The sequence below is a fragment of the Neolamprologus brichardi genome, chromosome 6 (assembly GCF_056152115.1).
Source record: "Neolamprologus brichardi isolate AB-2024 chromosome 6, ASM5615211v1, whole genome shotgun sequence".
Classification (NCBI taxonomy): Eukaryota; Metazoa; Chordata; class Actinopteri; order Cichliformes; family Cichlidae; genus Neolamprologus; species Neolamprologus brichardi.
In genome coordinates, this window is record NC_142109.1 from 1,308,796 (window position 1) to 1,328,124 (window position 19,329).

The 19,329-nt window shown below is 40.4% G+C and overlaps 1 protein-coding gene across 1 annotated transcript; it reads left to right on the forward strand.

Moving 5' to 3' along the window:
• Window positions 1–2,332: 2,332 nt before the first annotated feature.
• On the forward strand, window positions 2,333–17,761 carry LOC102780274 (E3 ubiquitin-protein ligase pellino homolog 1-like). The gene is made up of 7 exons (XM_087841420.1): window positions 2,333–2,540; window positions 9,014–9,173; window positions 14,384–14,513; window positions 14,841–14,942; window positions 15,143–15,340; window positions 15,423–15,611; window positions 15,931–17,761. Exons 2-7 carry the CDS (start codon window positions 9,088–9,090, stop codon window positions 16,507–16,509), a joined length of 1,284 nt encoding a protein of 427 aa, XP_087697546.1. The 5' UTR covers window positions 2,333–2,540; window positions 9,014–9,087; the 3' UTR covers window positions 16,510–17,761.
• Window positions 17,762–19,329: the final 1,568 nt, after the last annotated feature.

The window sequence follows — 19,329 nt, forward strand, 5'->3', positions numbered from 1 at the left end:
AAAGTTGCTCAGTCTGCATCAACAGTGAATTTTGGAGGTGGGAACATGTTGGTGTCTGTTTTTCAGTATTTCAGCAGCAGTAGGCTACAGCCACACTTGAATGGAAAAACATACTGCATGGCATCATCTGCTGCCAGATGATGCCATGGCGCCTTTCTTTCAAGTTCATCCCAAAATGTGTTATATTTTTAAAGAAAGTGCTGTCAAGAGAAATTGAACCGCACAGTTGAGTTGGTTAGAAATATGCTGTAGTATAATATTATATAATAAGCTAAAGTCATTGATATCCAGTTATTTAAAAAGCAATAGCTATTATTCATTTACTACTCCTGCATGAGGTTTGTGTAATCTAAGAAAACATCAGTCATGCTATCCTTATGTGATTTTCACAGCACCACAATGTTCTTAAAGGATGCTTAAAAAGAACTAATTGTCTGTCAGTTGTTTAAATAGAATTGGAAAAGGCAGAAGAAGATGAAAGTAAAGATCAAAGCTGCTGATGACACCCACCACACTCATGTCATCAGTGAACTTGATGATGTCTCTAAGTGTGCATTGCTGAACAGTTGTGAGTCAGCAGAGTGAACAGCAGTGGGCTGAGCACACAGCCCTGAGGGGCTCCAGTGCTTAGTGGTGTTGAGATGCTGTTACCAATCCGAACTGTCTGAGGTCTCTCCGTCAGAAAGTCCAGGAGTGGGGTTCGACTTTCTCACCAACACATCATTCTGAGCCTCAAACCGTGCAGAAGTTGTTCAGTGCATCTGGTAGGGAGGCGTCACCATGGCAGGCAGGTGTCGTCTTCCTGTACTTAGTGATGGCATGGATGCCGTGCCACATGCGCTTTGTGTTGCAGGGTTGACTTGAGCATATAGCTATATATGCTATAAAAATTTATAGCATATAAAATTCATATCTGAAGATTATCAGCGTTGTCTTCAATCAGATGATTTAGACCTTGACAGGATGAGTTTAATCTTCCTGCATATAAGAAACGTTGAATTCAGTCTCCTGCAATTCAGTGTTTAGTCTACACAGTGAGTAATTAGGCACACTGCAGTTAGTAATGTCTGACATGACTGTTAGTGTACGCTATTGTTCCTGTTGTTTAGGAAACGGTTTCCACCTTGGGATCCTAAATACAAAATAGGCTGTAAAAATCAGATCCAATACTCTCAGTAAAGGAACATGGCTCATTTTCCAGGAACTAAGATCACTTCAAAGTTGGACAGTGCTCTTCTTCCATTACAAGCACAGCGCAGCGTTTTACCTTAACCAGCCTTGTTACAGCTGTTCTGTTTATCCAGCACTTGTTATTTTTATCTGTTGTCTGTCTCTATGTGTTAACCTGCCTCAAACTGGTATAAGAAAATAGACGGGTCGATGTTTTGGGTATAATATCTGATTTAAATTGTGTTGTGACATGACTGGAAAAAATACTAATAAAAAAAACAACACTATTTACATAAAAAAACAACAACAACAAAAACAAACAACAACTACCAAGATAACTTAGGAACTCTTCATCTTTGGGGACGGTTAATCAAAAATAAACCAGTTGGTAACTCACTCCTGTCTTCCAAAAGTTTACGCAGCAGCCTAAGGTACCAAAACGTATAATTGACACGTCGGCGTTTAAACAGACATTATTAACATTTTAAATACATATTATCCCAGCTTACTCATTTCCGGCGATTAAGGACCCTGGAATGTACTTGACAGGTATTTTGCTCACTACCGACTTCTTGGTTTTAAATATATTATTTCATGCGCAGGAGGTTTTGTGCTTGTGTGCTGTCATCTGTGCTGTGTGGTTTACATTCTTCTTACAGTTACAGTTACATTTCCTGTCTTTCATATATATATTTTAATTGATTGTTACCAAACCATTGCCCTCAGGATTAATAAGTATTCAGATTCTGATTCAGAGTTTGATTTTAATTTAGCTGAATGACCTAATGTGAGGAAACATTTGACTAATTTGAGAGGATGTCTTATTGGGGTAACAGCTGCAGTAAGTCATAAACCTAAAATCATAGTTGTTTGTGCACGGCTACACGCGCAGACCGCAGAGAAAACTGGAAGTACAGGTTTTGTATTTTCATAATAAAACAAGTGTTAATGGTGCGACCATCTCAAATAACCAGGTTCTCTTAATTAACTATGAGTAAACTAAAAACTAAAAGTAGACGTTCAAGTTTATAAGACAAACTGCTGGCATTTACTTCAGCTTGAAAACAATTTGGCATTTGAGTAAGTATTGAGTATTTTGGTATTCAAGTAAGTTAAGTTGTTTTACTCTGAAATGTTAACCGGAAATCAGTAGCCTTGATAGCTAAGAGGCGCAGTTGAGTTTGAAAACGGTTAAGCCAGCATTCGCTCAGTGTGGTTTTGTTAGGAACAATATCGATAAAAAGTCGCCGAACTCCTGGTAAACATTTAAGTAACTGTGACATTTTATGGTCTAAAACGGCTAACGGCGTTTGTTCCTGGAACAAAGACATCCGGGACATGAGACTGCTTTAAGACGAACAGTAACTTCGGTGAGTTAATTGTCTAAGGAGTTGATTCTTTTCGTCATTGTTAGCGCCACTAACGCTGCCTTAGTCCTCTGCAGTTAGTGGTGACCTTATGCCAAATAAGTACCTAATGAACTAACAAATTCTCTGCTTTTTCTCAAGTTTCACGATCGAAAAATGCTAACTAGCTACGAGTTACGAGTTACCGTAATGGCATTATATAGGGCAACAACAGTATACCCAATCTCTTAAACAATTCAAGATTTAGGTTGAAAGCGCCATAGGTTTAGGTTGATAAGTGGGTTTTTTTTCTCACTGACAAAATCCCAAACACAAGTTTTTTTGGGGGGGGGGGGGGGGGGGGGAAATGTGTGAGTTTTGGGAAACGTAAATCAAATTTTATCGACGCTTTTATGGTCGTATATGGTATTAAATTTCGTAATAAATTACGGTGACACGTCCTTTTCGTAGTAACTTGTAAAGTGGAGTTGGTGTCCTGTGTGTATGTGTGTCATAAACGGCTCTGAAGTGTCTGCTGACTCCACTAACATAGCTTCTTTTCTGTAAGTGTGTCGTACTGATTTGTCCACAATAGAGTGGCCACAAATAGAACTCCAGATATTTAATTAAAATGTACTCACAGCATTGCTATATTCTGCAGCTCATTGAATTCAGGATTTGAAGTTATTATTCATATTAGGTAAAACATATAGTGTGTGTATATTTAGTGTCTTAAACAGGGCTCTGTCCGTGGTGGTACTCCGTCCTGTCCTGTAGCCCAGCTGGCCTTCTTTGTCCTGGCCACACAGACTCATTAGCATTCACCATCCTACCAGAGCATCTGTCTCCACAGACGATGCTTTTGTTCCCCATTTTAATGTTAAAACTTTGCCCTTTTTGTCCAACTGTCCCCTCATATTAAAAGCCTACAGATGTGTCAGCCCCATCTTCAAAGACGAATGTTGATCTAAAGCCTGGAAAGTTTGGAGCTCTAGGTGAGAGTTGCACCAGAGGATAAACAGAAGTGATGCTTACAGTTTACATAAATTGAGATATTTCATTGTCAAAATATCACAATTTATAGCTGATTTACATACTTTAACGTTTCTGTGGCTGTTGTTCAAACTGATATTCACAAACAAAAGGGCAGAAAAATTCTGATATTAATCCTGAGGGCGAATCTGTGGGAGAACTGAAATGCTAAAGATGGTAGTTGTCCCAACTTTGTCACCAGAGAGCCAATTAACACCCAGATAATGAAACAGAAAGTCTTTGACTTTTTACCACTGGAGTGAGGAGATCTCTGAAAATGTTGACTTTTTTTTTGGGCCGGTCCCCACTTAGGTATCTGCAGAACATGCCTGCTCGTGTTCTGCAGGCACATCTGCGGTAGGTGTGTGGAGTGGGAGGTATTTCTTCTTCAGAGGTTATGTGGAATCATCACAGAATGGTATAGGTCTTGTAGCTGGTCTGGTTTGGTAAACATCCAACACCTCCGCCCCCACCCCCCTGTTATTTCTTTAATATTACTGTACAGAGCTTATCCTGTTGTGTCCATCTTTTGCTAACTAACTTGTATAGTACCCACAACTCTTGGCTGACATTTCCTTTGAGCTTTAGATTAGAATAACTTAATCTTTTATTTCAACTCAATAATAGTTACAGATCACAGAGTTTTAGAAATACTGGTTGGATGTTCCAAGTAAACTCATAATTTTCTAGCATAGTTCATAAATTTAAAATAGATTTCTTTTAAGAGTTTCATCATGTACATGTAAGCTATAGAAGGGCTCCAACTCTCATAGCCATGATAGTTCTTTGCACTTTAGGATTGTCTTAATCCTAATAATGGTTTTATCCCATGCTGGCGTTCTGGCTTAGCTAAATAAGTGTGAGCCATCCTGATTGGTATTCCAGTGAATATTCTGCAGTTTTGTGTACTGTAAACACCTTACTTTCACATTAATGAAACAATATAGTGGTCAGATAGAGGTACCCGTTTGTGTCAGGTGTTATTCTGTTATCTTTATAGTCTGTTTTTTTTTCATAGTGGATAAAGAAAAAAAGTGACCAACAACTCAATGTACAGTGCTGTGGAAAAGTATTTTCCCTGTTTCTGATGTCTTTCTTTTTTATTTTTGGAACATCATTTATTATATGATATAAAGTAATATTAAACATAGATGGCATGAGAATTAAAAATTGCAGTTTTTAAATGATGATTTTATTTATTAATGGGGGAAAAAGGCTATTTAGACATACCGCCTAATCTGAAAGTGAATTTCCCCCTGAATCTGCTGGTGTGGCACTTTTGACACCAAGAACTGCAAATGTTTGCAAGAGTGTTTCACATCACTGTAGAGGAAGTGTTGTTAGTTCATACTCAGATGAAATGGAATGGTAACTTTCCAAAAAGTTCACCTTTTGCCTCCTCAGTCTACGGGCTATTTTCCGAAAAGCTTTGGTTATCATTAAGATGTTTTTTTGGCAAATGTGACATTACCCTTTTGTACTTGTACTCTTTTTGTGGATTTTATTTTTTTGTGGCCAGCAGTTCTTTAGATGATGTTTCTTCTTTGACCTCCTGGGATGAGTTGTCAATGAATTTTTTTTTGTGTTTTTGGTAGGCCTGGTACTCCTGGGAAGGAAGTTTTTGTTTGTTTGTGGGAAATGGCTTACACCATGGATCAATGGAGTCTCAAAGCCTTAGAAATGGTTGGTAAACCTTTTCTGGCTGGTGGATGTCAGTGACTGTGTTTGTTTCTTTAGACTGTGAGATGTGTTGCGTTTTGAAGTCTTTTTAGTCTACTCCACTTTGTAGGACAGATTCTATTTAAGTGATATCTTGATTTAACAGATCTGGCAGTAATCTGGCCCACGTGTGGCTAGTGAAATTGAGCTTGACTTTCCAAAAAAGTGTGTTTAAAAATTAAGAAGGCAGCAGACAATGTAGTTTGCAGTCAGGTATTCAGCTGATACCCATCCGCTTAAGTTAACTAATTATGGTACACTAAAAATTTGTACTCTTTTACAAGAGGCTGATGTTGATAACCTAAAGTAACAGCGCTTCCATCAAATGACATCAAGGCTGAATTGTCACCATGCCAGTGGTGAGAAACGGCAGCCCAAACGAGGTCGCGTGAGGAGAAGTGACTCCATTTGTGCTTTGCGTTGTTGAGGCTGATTACAAATTGAGAGATGGGTCACAAAGGCGGGATACAATCAGCTCTGAGTTGCAGTATGAACATAGCATCTATGTCAGAATTGACATTGCTTTCACAAGAGGGAAAAGACGCACACGAGACGCACACGAGACGCACACGAGACGCACACGAGACGCACACGAGAAAGAGGAGTGAAGTCACTTTAGAACTCAACCTTGTTATCTGGTGTCAATTTACAGATAGTGACTGTGTCTCTGCAACCCTGCAGTTCACTGAAATAAACTTTGGCCATTTTTGAGGGCATTGGATAGTCATGGGGACATCGCTTTGTTGTAAATGCACTGAAATCACATTACCTCTTAAGCTTTCCAGTCAGCTGCAAGGAGATCCTACAAGGTTTATCTTTAATTTTAGCCATACGATGTTTTTAAAATGAAGTCAGAAATTGAAAGCTGTGTGTCTATATAATTCTTATAGCAATGAACTTGGAAACAGTGTGTAATGTAAAATAATTATTACAATGTTAGATTTGTTCAGAATAATTTTTATGTTGATAATTTTTCTGCTTCACAACATAATTCCTTTTGCAAATGCGGCATTTTGAAGAAGTGACATATTTTGATGTACTTACTAGTAGGAAGCAACAGATTAATTCAGTTCATTTAATACATTTTCCTTTTAATGTAAACCTGAGATGGATCCATACAGTAGGACATTTGGTGATAGTATGCAGAAAATCAGTTATTCTAAGTGATTAACCTCATGTGTCCAGACAGGAATGGCCTGTGATGAAGATGATGTGAATCACACACTATGAACTGAGGCTACGTCCACACGTACACGGGTATTTTTGAAAATGGAGATTTTCCGTTTTCATTTTAAAAAAATAATCCCGTCCACACGTAAAAGCAGAAATGAAGGAAAACGCTGCTAGGAACATGCCAAAGCAACAGGTGGCGATATATTCCTAACCGTGTAGAAATGTTGGCCAATCAGAAGTCTAGAAGCCTCGTGTAGTAAACAAATAGTAAACAAAGCTGGGGCAAAGAAGCAGAACTGAGTCGTATGTGTGGAGGGACAGTAACTGTGTGTGTATATGTAAGCATTTAAACACTGCAGAGAGTACAATTAACAGTAACAGTATTGTAGAAATTCATTTCACCGAAACAATAACGTGGCGCACAGTGTGACGTCAAAAAAGGCGCACACCTTTGACGCTGCGTTTTCTCCGTTTACCTCGACCACACGTAAATGCAAAAACGGAGTTTTCAAAAATATCCACCCTGGCCGGAGTTTTTAAAAATCTTCGTTTTCAGTGACCGAAAACGCCGTTTACATGTGGACGGAAGGTGCAAACGCATAGAAAAATCTGCGTTTTCAAAAATACCCGGGTATGTGTGGACGTAGCCTCTTAAACTGTAAAGTTGAAGAGCATGAGGACACCTGAGTGGGGAAAACAACTCAAAAAGCTCTGATACTGCAGAAAACACATGAAAGGCTTCTGGGTGTGAAGTATGTGCTAAAATGAAAGGCTGACGGGAAGCAAGAAATGGCACAGCTTTTCAGTTCACGCTAACACAAAATAGCGCTTATCACCATCAGCATATCATCATCTAGAAGCGAAATGCCACATCCTAACAGCTTTTAATACATTTTCTGCTAAGTTGCTTTGATACCAGCTTATCTTGATAGTGTCTTGATATACTCCTTGTTTCCCGTCACTTAGCTGTATCATGCTTTTATCTGTGGTATTAAGAGGAAACATGCCGTAAAGGCTTCAGTTTGTCCTGCCTGGAATAATGATTATGTTGGATCATGTTTGCCAAACCTAACTGTTACTCTTTCTACCTTCTGTCTTCTTGTGCTCTGAGGCCTGATCTGAACTTATTGGCTGTAGACAATTCTGCTTTGTAATGGACTTCTAAATATAAATATTGGTGAACGTTACAGAAATTTTAGTGTTTTGTTCATTAGCTTAAAAGGTCAAGAACAGTCTTCTCCACTAAACATTTAATTAATCATTTTACTCTATACCACAAATATGTAACCAGCAAAAGATCAGGGTTTAACAGCCATTTGTGTGCTTTACTGCACAGGTGTCGAACTCCAGGCCTTGAGGGCCGGCGTCCTGCAGGTTTTAGATGTGTCCTTGATCCAACACAGCTGATTTAAATGGCTAAATGACCTCCTCAACATGTCTTGAAGTTCTCCAGAAGCCTGGCAATGAACTAATCATTTGATTCAGGTGTGCTGACCCAGGGTGAGATCTAAAACCTGCAGGACACCGGCCCTCAAGGCCTGGAGTTCGACACCCCTGCTATAAGCTATGGCGTCACCTACGCTACTACTGTATTGTCAACCTTTGTATTGTGGGAAAAATGAAAGCTGAATCTTCTAAAACCTTTAATCTGCACACTCACGTGTATTTTTTACATTCTCCACTCATTCAATATTCGTATTGTTACTTTTATGGAGAAAACTGTCAGGTCAGGTAAAATGTCAAAGATGAGTTTAATGTAGCAGGATTATACTTATTTTCTCAACACTGAGTTGTTTTTTCCCTGTTCTGAAAAATGTGATTATAGGAAAACACTGTCATGGCCAGTCGGCTTGCATAGCACAACGTTTACTGGTCCATCAGCTGTGCTGAAAAATGCATTTTTTTAAGCGTTGCTTAAATGGTATTTTCAGAATATTAGCAATGCCGAACAAAGAGCGGAATAACACCTGAATCTGTGACGGTGATCTGCCACACTTTTTCCATAAGCTGGAATATTAACTCTAGGGATTGCGCTCAAAGAAAAAAATTGGGGCTCCTTCAACATACCCACATCTGTGTGACAACCAGTCGAGATCAGTGCAGTATTTGTCATAATTGTGTAACACGCAGACTTAGATGATCATGTGTCCTCTTTGGCCTTTTGACATCAGAGCTGGGATTCTGAATACAGGCTCAGCTTGTTAAGTGTTTTCTGTTCTTCTGTTTTTTGTTTATTTCATAGTACAAAAGAACATAACATCAGTCGTGGCGTGTTTCTAAGTGAGTCAGCCTTCACAGATAAAATGGACCCTGCATTACCCCAACAACACTCAGTAGATTTGAATGGATACATTGTGCGCCACTGTTGCTCCCAGTACAAAGACACTGGGTGTATTGTAGCAATGAATAGGATTGTGTTGAAGCCTTTGTGTGTTTATATGAATGCCTAAAGGTTTTTAAAGTGAATATTCAGTGATGTATGTTTTTCATTATTTTTCTTTAAAACCGAATCATGAAAACTTTTGATGATTTTAAATGCAAGAATATAAACCTTGGTCTGATTGTGTCTGCAGGTGGTGGCTGTGTGCCTCTTTCAGCAGAGAATCTCTGATGGTTCTCAGCCTGCCTTTTTCAGAAACCTGCACAGATGTTTTCGCTGGGTCAGGAAAACATCTCCACCCACCTTATGTCTACCAAAGGACCTGTCAAATATGGGGAGCTCATCGTTCTGGGGTAAGCGGTTAATTACTGAGTTCACATACATTCATAAGTCATCAAAGCAGAACTTCTTCAGACCATTTTTTTTATTTTAAATCCTTTTTAAAACTGTTGAATGTGTAGGAAATGAGCAGTTTTTGATCAATGTTGTACCTTCCAGGAAGGAGGGGAAAAAATCCTATTATTTTACCCACAGGCACACATGAAACCTCCTTCAGGCAAGAAATCAACGATGGTGAAAACACAAAGTGTTTGGCTTAACAAGAGGAAACCCTTTCTTACATTTCTTTTAACAGGGGGATTTAGCTGTAAGGAGGGATTCCATTTGAGTTCTGTTGTCTCAATATCAAACTTAAAAGGCATACAGTAACCAAACATGCATAATAAATATGAATTTCTTCCGCCAGTGGAGATGGTTAATACAGCAGTCCCAGTCATGGTGAGATAAAGAACAACTGACATGGCAGGAATCAACATCTGCGTATTTGCTTTTTGTCAAAGGGAAAAGTGGTTAATGCAGACACTGTGTACGCACACTCATTCTAAACCCACAGACCACAGAGGCAAACTTGCTCTAAACCCACAGAGTAGAAGCCCTCCAGGTGGAAAGATGGGGTACTGTCATCACCCTGCCAGGCGGGTGGTGTGAGCACCTAAGTTTGTGAATGTGAGAACTTGAGATCAAAGCAGCATAGGAGCTTCAAATTGATACCAGAGACACATCTACAAAAAATCTGGGACAAGTTTGAATCTCAGTGACCTCAATCTCAAGGTCAGAGTAAGCTTTCTGAAAATGTTGTGAATATGATAACTTGAGAACGAGGCGACGTAGGTTTCTGAAATTGATACTAGAAAGTTGTTTTATACAGTGGATGTAGAAAAAGGAGTTAAATTCATAACTGATAGGGGACTTTAATATGGTGTAAAACTAAATGTTTTAATAAATGTCACAACCACTCATTTACATGTAAAGGACTCTGGCCAAAGACATCTATTGTTAGCTTAATGTTTTATTTTTAATTGGGTTTAGGCATGAATGTGATCGTCATTAATGGCAGTAAAATCCTGGAAAAGGAAGACGGGAAACATCCTTAATTTTGTTTGCACTTATACAACTTTCTTCAATATTTTATCTATATTTTTATAAATATCATAATCACAAACTTCCATGATATATCATGATAAACTTTTGAGGCCATCTGAACCATTTCTAGACTGTATCTTATAGATATGTTCCTGGAAATTGTGCTTGGGGTGGCTAGTGTTTGGTAAAAGTCTCTTTAAAATCCCTTTTAATTTCTAAAATGTACGTTGTAATTCTAAACCAAACGATAAAACAGCTGGATGTTGCAGACATATTTTTGATGTCATCAAAACCATTTTTGGAGTTTGATAACCGATCCTTAAATCTGGTTGTAACATTCAACTTCTTTAGCTGTTGTATAAAGTACACAATGTTTTGCCATTGTGCTGTTGTTGATCTAAAAGGGCCTGGCAGTCTTTGTTTATAAGTTTATAAGCGTCACTGTTTTAGGTAAGAAATTGACTAAACATGGGTAGGTTTAAGCAAGTCTCTTTATTTTAATGTGCCTTGTAGTGTGAGAAATTCAGTTGGGTGCTGCATAACTAAAGCTTAAACCCAGTCCAGTGTGTTGGGAAACTCAACCGCAGCCATTAAATGCTGCCGACTTCCTGACTAAAGGCCATTCACTGTGCACACAAGAGTGAGCCTGCGGTTCAGGGAGGTCGGGTCAGGAACGTGGTGGCTGCTGTGGTTTTAGCCCTTTTGTTTGCTTTTGTATTATTGTGACCACACGTGGAATTAAACAGTCTGGATTGCCCTGAGACTGGCAATTACACTAGTCATAAGATTTAATTAGAAAGATCCACATAGTTTGTGAAAACATGCATTGTAGCGTGGTTCATAGAGTGGAGCCACAGCGGAACTGGGGTGGCGAGTGTTTGTCTAAGAAAAAGGTGGCTGGTACTTGATCTCAAACGCAGGAAGTTTGCATCAACCAGTGAAAGAATGGCTTGTCTCAACTGTTTACTTGACCTGCAGCTAACAGCAGCCTGACTCTGAAGATAACTTCAGTTAAACTGACTCTTATTGGAGCCTCCATAACATTCAGGATTGTGTTTTCAAATGTTAAACACATCAGGACGACAGCGGTGCTGCCATTGTTTTGTGTTTTTTGTTAATTTTCAAAGCATGATAGTTTGCTTTTAAAAAACAGACACATTTAATGGTATCCTAATGGCTCAGTTGGATAACCTATAAATCTCTTAACCGCAGCATCCTGCTTTTAATTCTGGACTGAAACCGTAGTTACTTTTTGCTCCCTCCCTCAAAGCTTCCTGTCTGCAGTGAAAGCTGTGGAGGGAATGTTTGGGCAATAGCTCTGTTTGTCTTTTTACCTACACTACAGAGAAACGGCCTCGTGTGTTTAGCCAACACAAACTAGCAGAGACACCTGAAAGTGAAGCTGCTTGGGTTGTCAGGCTTGTTGTTGGTGAGGCTGCAACAGTTTGTCTGACCTGGGACCTGCAGGTTTAGCTAACGGCTCTGAGTTTGTTAACCATGAGTTGAGGGATGCTTTGGGTCTTCTTTTCCAAAAAGTGAGTTAACTTCAACTCCAACTCACTTTACTGAGCACTTTCACACTCATAAATAAGGTTGAAACAGCAGTTGCGTTACAGATGTATATCAGCTCAGAATAAAAACTATAGTCTTCATCTTTCTAACTCTGTGACTCTGGCTGACCGTCTAAGAGGAGCATTTTGGTCCAGTTTCCTCGTACTGCAAACCTATCTGTGTGTCACTTTATCAAACACTGTTTAAATAAAGCTTTAGCCATAGAACACAAAATCAATGAATCAATTGTCATGTTGTAATCGGTCACACGGAAAGATAGCTGTCATCTTGGAGATGATGTGAAGAGTCTGAAATTTAAGACTTAAATGTATAAAATGTATTTCAAAGAGAGCTTTAATTGCAGCTGCAGAGTCCGTCTTCTGAATATGTCATGTTAAAATGTGTTCATAGATTAAGATTTAGTCAAATTATGTCAAACAATATTTTGTGCGGTACAGTGTCTGAAATTCAGACGCTGAATCTCACATTTTTTCACTTAAAAGTGGGACATGGTGGGCCAATTCAGATCCACCCGAGGGTATCGTAATGTAGAGAGTGGAGTTCACTTGCAAGGCAGCATGGATCCAAAACTGATCACTGATTTAGACCACGTCAGCCCCAGTTCCAGGCAGGATCAGATTAGACATGGTTACATTGGCGAACATTAAAGCAGAGATTTTAAGAAATTGGAGTAAATGTTTTTTTGGATTACATTTTTACTGAATACGTCTGTGTAGGTCTTCAATCATCCTGGTCAAGATGGGGGCTGAGGCGTCTGACAAGGGATTTTTAAAAAACGCGTTATAGGTGGCAGACAGTTGGTGTTGTTAGCCACCCGATCTAAAATGTGAACATCGGTGTCCTCGAAGGACCTTTTATCTAATAGATGCCAGTGTACAGCTGAGTCTCGTCCTGTCGAGGTGGCGCTTCTGTGTTGTGTTGTGCGTTTATGGAGGAGCTGTTTGGTTTCTCCAGTGTAGAGGTCTGAGCACTCCTCACTGCACTACACAGCATACATTACATTGTTTAGTTTGTGTGTGGGAGTCTCATCCGTGGGATGAACCAGTTTTTGTCTGAGGGTGTGGTGGGGTTTGAAGTCATGCTTGGAGAAAATTCTCTGATAAACCTGGGATGGCAATGTTGTTCTGTTTGTCATTGGGTTTCTCCCTAGTTGGTGTCTGACCTTCTTTCCTGTGTATCTTTGACTGATTTAATGAAGGCTCAGTTGGGATGACCATGTTTAAATCTTTAAAGCGTTCTTTAAATCTGTGTTTTCCTAAAAATAAATAATTTAAAAAAATTATATGGAACTTTTATTGAGACAGTGGCCTAAGTTAATTACAACTGCTCGTTTCTTCCTTCCTATGATCAGCACTGACACGTTACTGAAGCTCAGCAGGTCGAGCAGGTCCTCTACTACTCTGGAGGTGTGTGGTTTGATCCCTGGTTGCACCAGTCTGCAAACCAGATATCCTTACTAACCCCAAGCTGCTCTTTGATACGTCCATCAGAGTGTAAATGTTAGAAAGCACTGAACCATACAAAAAAGTGCTTGTGCAGATGAGTGAACAAGGCATGTTGAATAAAGCACTTTGAGTGCTCAGGTAGAGTTGAAATATCCTCAGTCTAGTGGATTAAAATGGAGGCACTGCTCACTGCTTAACTCTAGATGAACATACTCTAAGTTGATTTAAATGCTGAGCTGCCAGGAGATGATTTACTGATTTGCCAGTGTCTTTGGTTCATCCATCCATCTTCATCCGCTTTATCCGGGGCCGGGTCGCGGGGGCAGCAGCCTAAGCAAAGAGGCCCAGACCTCCCTCTCCCCAGCCACCTCCTCCAGCTTATCCGGGGGAACACCAAGGCGTTCCCAGGCCAGCCGAGAGATATAATCTCTCCAGCGTGTCCTGGGTCTGCCCCGGGGCCTCCTCCCGGTGGGACATGCCCGGAACACCTCACCCAGGAGGCATCCTTATCAGATGCCCGAACCACCTCAGCTGGCTCCTTTAGATGTGGAGCAGCAGCTCTACTCTGAGCCCCTCCCGGATGGCTGAACTTCTCACCCTATCTCTAAGGGAGAGGCCAGCCACCCTTCGGAGGAAGCTCATTTCTGCTGCTTGTATCCGCGATCTCGTTCTTTCGGTCACTACCCACAGCTCGTGGCCATAGGTGAGGGTAGGGATGTAGATCGACCGGTAAATTGAGAGCTTCGCTTTTACACTCAGCTCCCTCTTCACCACGACGGACCGGTGCAGCGTCTGCATTACTGCAGCTGCAGCCCCAATCCGTCTGTCGATCTCCGGCTCCCTTCTCCCATCACTCGCGAACAAGACCCCGAGATACTTGAACTCCTCCACTTGGGGCAGGAACTCATCCCGGACCCGGAGTGGGCACTCCACCCTTTTCCGGCTGAGAACCATGGCCTCAGATTTGGAGGTGCTGATCCTCATTCCCGCTGCTTCACACTCGGCTGCGAACCGCTCCAGTGTCTTTTGTTCATTCATTCATAATATTATTAAAATTAAAATGCCTTTTGAAATGCAGCTGAACATAAAGCAGTTTTGCTCATCGTTGTCCTCTCTGTGTTCAGGTGTAATGGGTCTCTACCCTGTGGAGACAAGGGGAGGCGGAAAAGCCGCTTCGCTCTGTGTCGCAGAAATAAGGCCAACGGGGTGAAACCGAGCACTGTCCACATGTCATGCACACCTCAAGCTGCCAAGGTGAGAGCTCAACACAGATTAAAGTGGCAGATTTCTGGTGTGTTCTAATCTAAATATGACCGAGTGTGAGGAAACTACAATGACGCATATTTAACTCTGTTAATCAGTTCTGTCTTAAAGGTCTGCAGGTTAAATATGATGCTGTAAATGGAACATGCCCTTAATAGGATTTAACTAAAACATCTTGAATTTGTTACCAGTTTCAAAATACTCTTCCTGACATGCTTCCTCCATCAGTATTAACATCCCCGCGATTGCTGTAGAAGAAACTCTTTCATGTGTTAAACACACTAACAGAGCTTCTTCTTTCATGTTTTCTTTGTTAAGGCCGTCAGCAACAAGGAGCAGCACAGTATTTCATACACACTGTCTCGCGCACAGACGGTGGTGGTGGAGTACACTCATGACAGCAACACAGACATGTTCCAGGTGTGTAGTTTGAAAAGCATACACCATACATGGATATTAAACCTTGTGATTTTCAGTATTATCTGAACACTGGATGAATGACGTTGTTACGTGTCAGTTTTCTTTATTAAAGTGGTGTTTACCACAAAATCTGTTCTGTAGGTAGCTTAATGAACACCACTGAAAACAAGACACGAGCACTTGTTTCTGTGTAATTACAGATTGGCCGTTCTACAGAGAGTCCCATTGACTTTGTGGTTACGGATACTGTGCCTGGAGGTCAGAACCAAGCTGACAGTCAGACACTTCAGAGCACCATCTCCCGCTTTGCCTGCCGCATCATCTGCCAAAGAAACCCACCTTACTCTGCACGGATTTACGCCGCAGGCTTTGACACGTCTAAAAACATCTTCCTCGGGGTAGAACGCACAAACTGCTCGTTTCCTGTGATAACATTTCTTCACTTTGAAGGTGCTAAACATACATTTGACCTCTTCATAGGAGAAGGCAGCCAAGTGGAGAATGCAGGACGGGCAGATGGACGCACTGACGACAAACGGAGTTCTCGTGATGCATCCTCGCCACGGCTTCTGCCAGGACTCCAAACCTGGTCAATGGAGGGAAATCTCAGTTTGTGGGAATGTTTTTACGCTGCGGGAGACCAGATCAGCTCAGCAGAGGGGGAATATGGTGAGCGACTCCTGTTTTCTCTCACACACCACACACACAGTTGTGTTTTCATATTCTCGTGGGGACATCTAATTGATATGCTTTCTCTAGCTGCTTACCCTAATCCTAACCTAATTGTAACCCTGACACTAAAACCACATTTTGAGACTCAAAAATGTCTTCAAACACGTGGGGGAGGGAATTTGTCCCCATAAGGGCTGTTGGTCCCCACAAGTATAGTAAACTTACAATCTTTGGTCCCCACAAAGACATGCAAACCTGTTACAGACATGTGCAAGGCCCAGGTCATTAATCCCAGGTTATTAATCCCCCCTCCAAGGTGGAATCTGAGTCCAACGAGCTGGTGGATGGGTCTCTGATCGACCTGTGTGGTGCCACCCTGCTGTGGCGCACGGCCGAAGGACTGTCCCTCACTCCCACAGTCAAACACCTGGAGGCCCTGCGGCAGGAGCTGAATGCCGGGCGGCCACAGTGTCCCGTGGGCTTCAACACACTGGCCTTCCCCAGCCTGCGTCGCAAGGACGTCCTGGATGAGAAGCAGCCATGGGCATACCTGCGCTGCGGCCATGTGCATGGCTACCACGGCTGGGGAGGGCGCTGCGATCCTGAGGTCGAAGCAGAGTGTCAGGAGCGGGAGTGCCCCATGTGCCGTGCGAGGGGCCCTTATGTGCCACTGTGGCTTGGCTGCGAGCCGGGGTTCTACGTAGATGCGGAGTCCCCTACCCACGCCTTTGTCCCCTGTGGCCATGTTTGCTCAGAAAAAACAACTGTGTACTGGAGCCAGATCCCGCTGCCACATGGCACACATGCCTTCCACGCCGCGTGCCCGTTCTGCATCCAGCCGCTGAGCAGGGAGACCGGCTGTGTCAAACTGATCTTCCAAAGCCCGCTGGATTAGGAACGACTCTTGACTCTTTATCTGAAGCCTTAATCAACAAAAGAGGGATGCAACTATTTACAGTTTGGGAATTTTCATAACTTAATTTAACTTAATTTAGTGTTGTGTTTTGTTTTTTTTAAGTGCATTTATTGGGTTGATTCTTACCTTTCATACGGTTATATGGTTCAGGCACCAAAAAGGTGAAGGTTCTTCCCCAGATACAGCTGTCTGGAAAAGCTGTGATGATCTTTAACTTACTTACACTTAATTTATTCTTTTACCTTTTTAATGTAATTGTGTCCTATGAGTCAGTGCAACATTTCCCTGCATCTCTCTATAGCTGATTACCGTCTCATACTGCATTAATGAGCTGATAACAAGATCGAGTTAAGAGTTGTGTGCAGATGTTGGTCTGGGAGCTTTTTCAGGGGAAACACTGGATTTTAGATTTGTTTTTAAATATTTTTTCTTACTTGGAGTGTAAGAATACATTTTGATTTTTTGGGGGGATTGTTTTTTAAACTCCAAAAGTAAGTGACCTCTTTTTTTTTTTTTAATGCAAACTCTGAACCCAAGCTAGCAAAACTGTATCTGGGAAACTTTTTAAGCTGCTCTCCTGTGACTTGAAACATCTATAAGTTTATACATTTTTCAAATAAAGAGATGAATGACTTCAAATCAGCGATCATTGTTTTAACAATTTTTTACAAGCAATAAATATAGACTTACTTACAGACCTGGGTCTGTAAGGAAATAGTTATATTTATACTATTTATAAGGAAATAGTTATATTTCCTTACAGACCCAGGTAGCTCAGCAGCTCTGTATTCAGCATTTGTCCAATATCTTGAGGCCAAACGTGTCACTTTAAATTCATCATGTGCTTCATATTTTCTTATGTTTTATTCTGATTGTAAAGATTCTTGGACCTCTTTCTTGTACCTTTCTCTAAACTTTATTTTTGTCCCTGATGAGTTTTAAGAAACATTATCCAAGTGTCTTTATTGTTATTTTTTTGTTTTGACTCATCGTGCAAGAAATTAACAGCATCATCAACCAAAACCGTGATGAGAGGGAATGTTAGTCTGAAAGCATCAAAGCAGATGCTGATACGTTCACTCTGACTCATTTCCTGTGAACCAGGTATTCATTATATTTTGTCACTAGCCTGTTTTTAAAGTGTGTCACCTTCTTGGTTATGCAGTCATGCTGTACACTTTTCTTTTTTTCTTTTTTCTTTTTTTTTTTTGTACCGATAGCGAACAATAAAAACAAGGCTCCGATTTATGTGACTGTGTGTTTACTGTACATATACAACCAGAGTATTCATATAAGAGTAGTGGAAGTTAGATTTTAAATGAGTCTATCTATATATCAAGATATAGATATATATACACACACAAAACAAATTGAGAACATTGAAAATGAATCAGGCTGAGTACTGTACTGATATGGACTGGATAATGTGTTTAGAGCAAAAGGGAACGTCATTTAGCCCAAACTGGAAAAGTACAGCTGATGGAAAGCCAGCTGGATCAAGATTGGTAAATGTGCATGAACTCATTTTCAAGTACAAATCACATCTTTGGATTCATACTGAACATTTACACTTTGTATTTTGAATGTGATCTGACTCCAGTTCACTGGTCTTTACTGATTTCAAGAAGATATAACCAGTTGTTCAATAAGCTATATGGCTCATGTCCAACCTCTACACACTATAAAGCTGCTATAAAAGGTAAAATTCATTGACTACATCTAATCAGCATCAGTACCTTGAATTAATGTCCGCTACCCTTGTAACCTCACATTGAGCATGATTATCACACCTTGTCCTGCACCAGTCCAGTGCATTACTGTGAGCTTTACCACAGTTTAGCCTGCACTAAGGTGTACTGAAGCGTCTAGTATTTTCATTCAACCTCTGAATAACAAAATTATTATAATTACATTTTTTTCTAAAACATTTCACAATATGAAAAAATAAATTTAGCAACATATCTGGTCCTATTTCCCTCACGGCAGATGACCGCCCCTGTTGTGCCAAAAACTGATTGCTTGTATTTAAACTGCTATAAATAACTTGTTGGTCTATAATATGTGAAACATATGTCAAATGTATCCCTCATAAATGATATCACATCATCTTGAGCAACAAACAACATTCCTGTAACAAGGTAGAAGCCGCAATCAGTTTTTGGCAGTGACTTTTATGTATCCTTTATTTATGCAGTTAAAAAAAATTATTGTTGACTTTAAAATTTTCTCTTTTAAGCGTAATCTGGCCAAGAGGACAGGTGACATTGCAACAAATGCAAAAATAGTTCTGTAAAGATATTTTAAGTGGATAAAAGGGAGCTGATTGATTATAATGTAAGAACAATAACACAGTTACAAAGATACTTGAGAAACAGGTAATTTTTTAATTTTATATATAACCCATTTGTAATACCTGTTCACCAAAGACTATTTAGCAACATACGTAACGATATTACACATAAAAAACACACGGAAACATTGGAAATCACTTTTTGGCACAACACCCCTCCCTGAGCCTAGTTCTGCTGGAGGTTTCTTCTTGTTAAAAGGGAGTTTTTTCCTCCCCATTGTTGCCAAAGCTTTGTTCATATGGGGTTACATGATTGTGGGGTTTTTCTCTGTGTTATTGTAAAGTGTGCCTTACAATATAAAGCGCATTGAGGCGACAGCTGTTGTGATTGGCGCTGTATAAATAAAATTGAATTGAATCTTGGGTAGATCCAGCATCCTAAAATGAATGAGGGCATTACCAGCGAGAAATAAATTAGTTAGCATTGTTGTATCAGAGCAGGAAGGTTC

Excerpts from the sequence above, each read along its gene's own strand:
- LOC102780274 (XM_087841420.1), top strand. The coding sequence starts at position 9,088 with ATGTTTTCGCTGGGTCAGGAAAACATCTCCACCCACCTTATGTCTACC. Across the intron at positions 9,174-14,383 it reads GGGGAGCTCATCGTTCTGGG|GTGTAATGGGTCTCTACCCT; the intron begins GTAAGCGGTTAA and ends CTCTGTGTTCAG. Across the intron at positions 15,612-15,930 it reads CTCAGCAGAGGGGGAATATG|GTGGAATCTGAGTCCAACGA; the intron begins GTGAGCGACTCC and ends CCCCCCTCCAAG.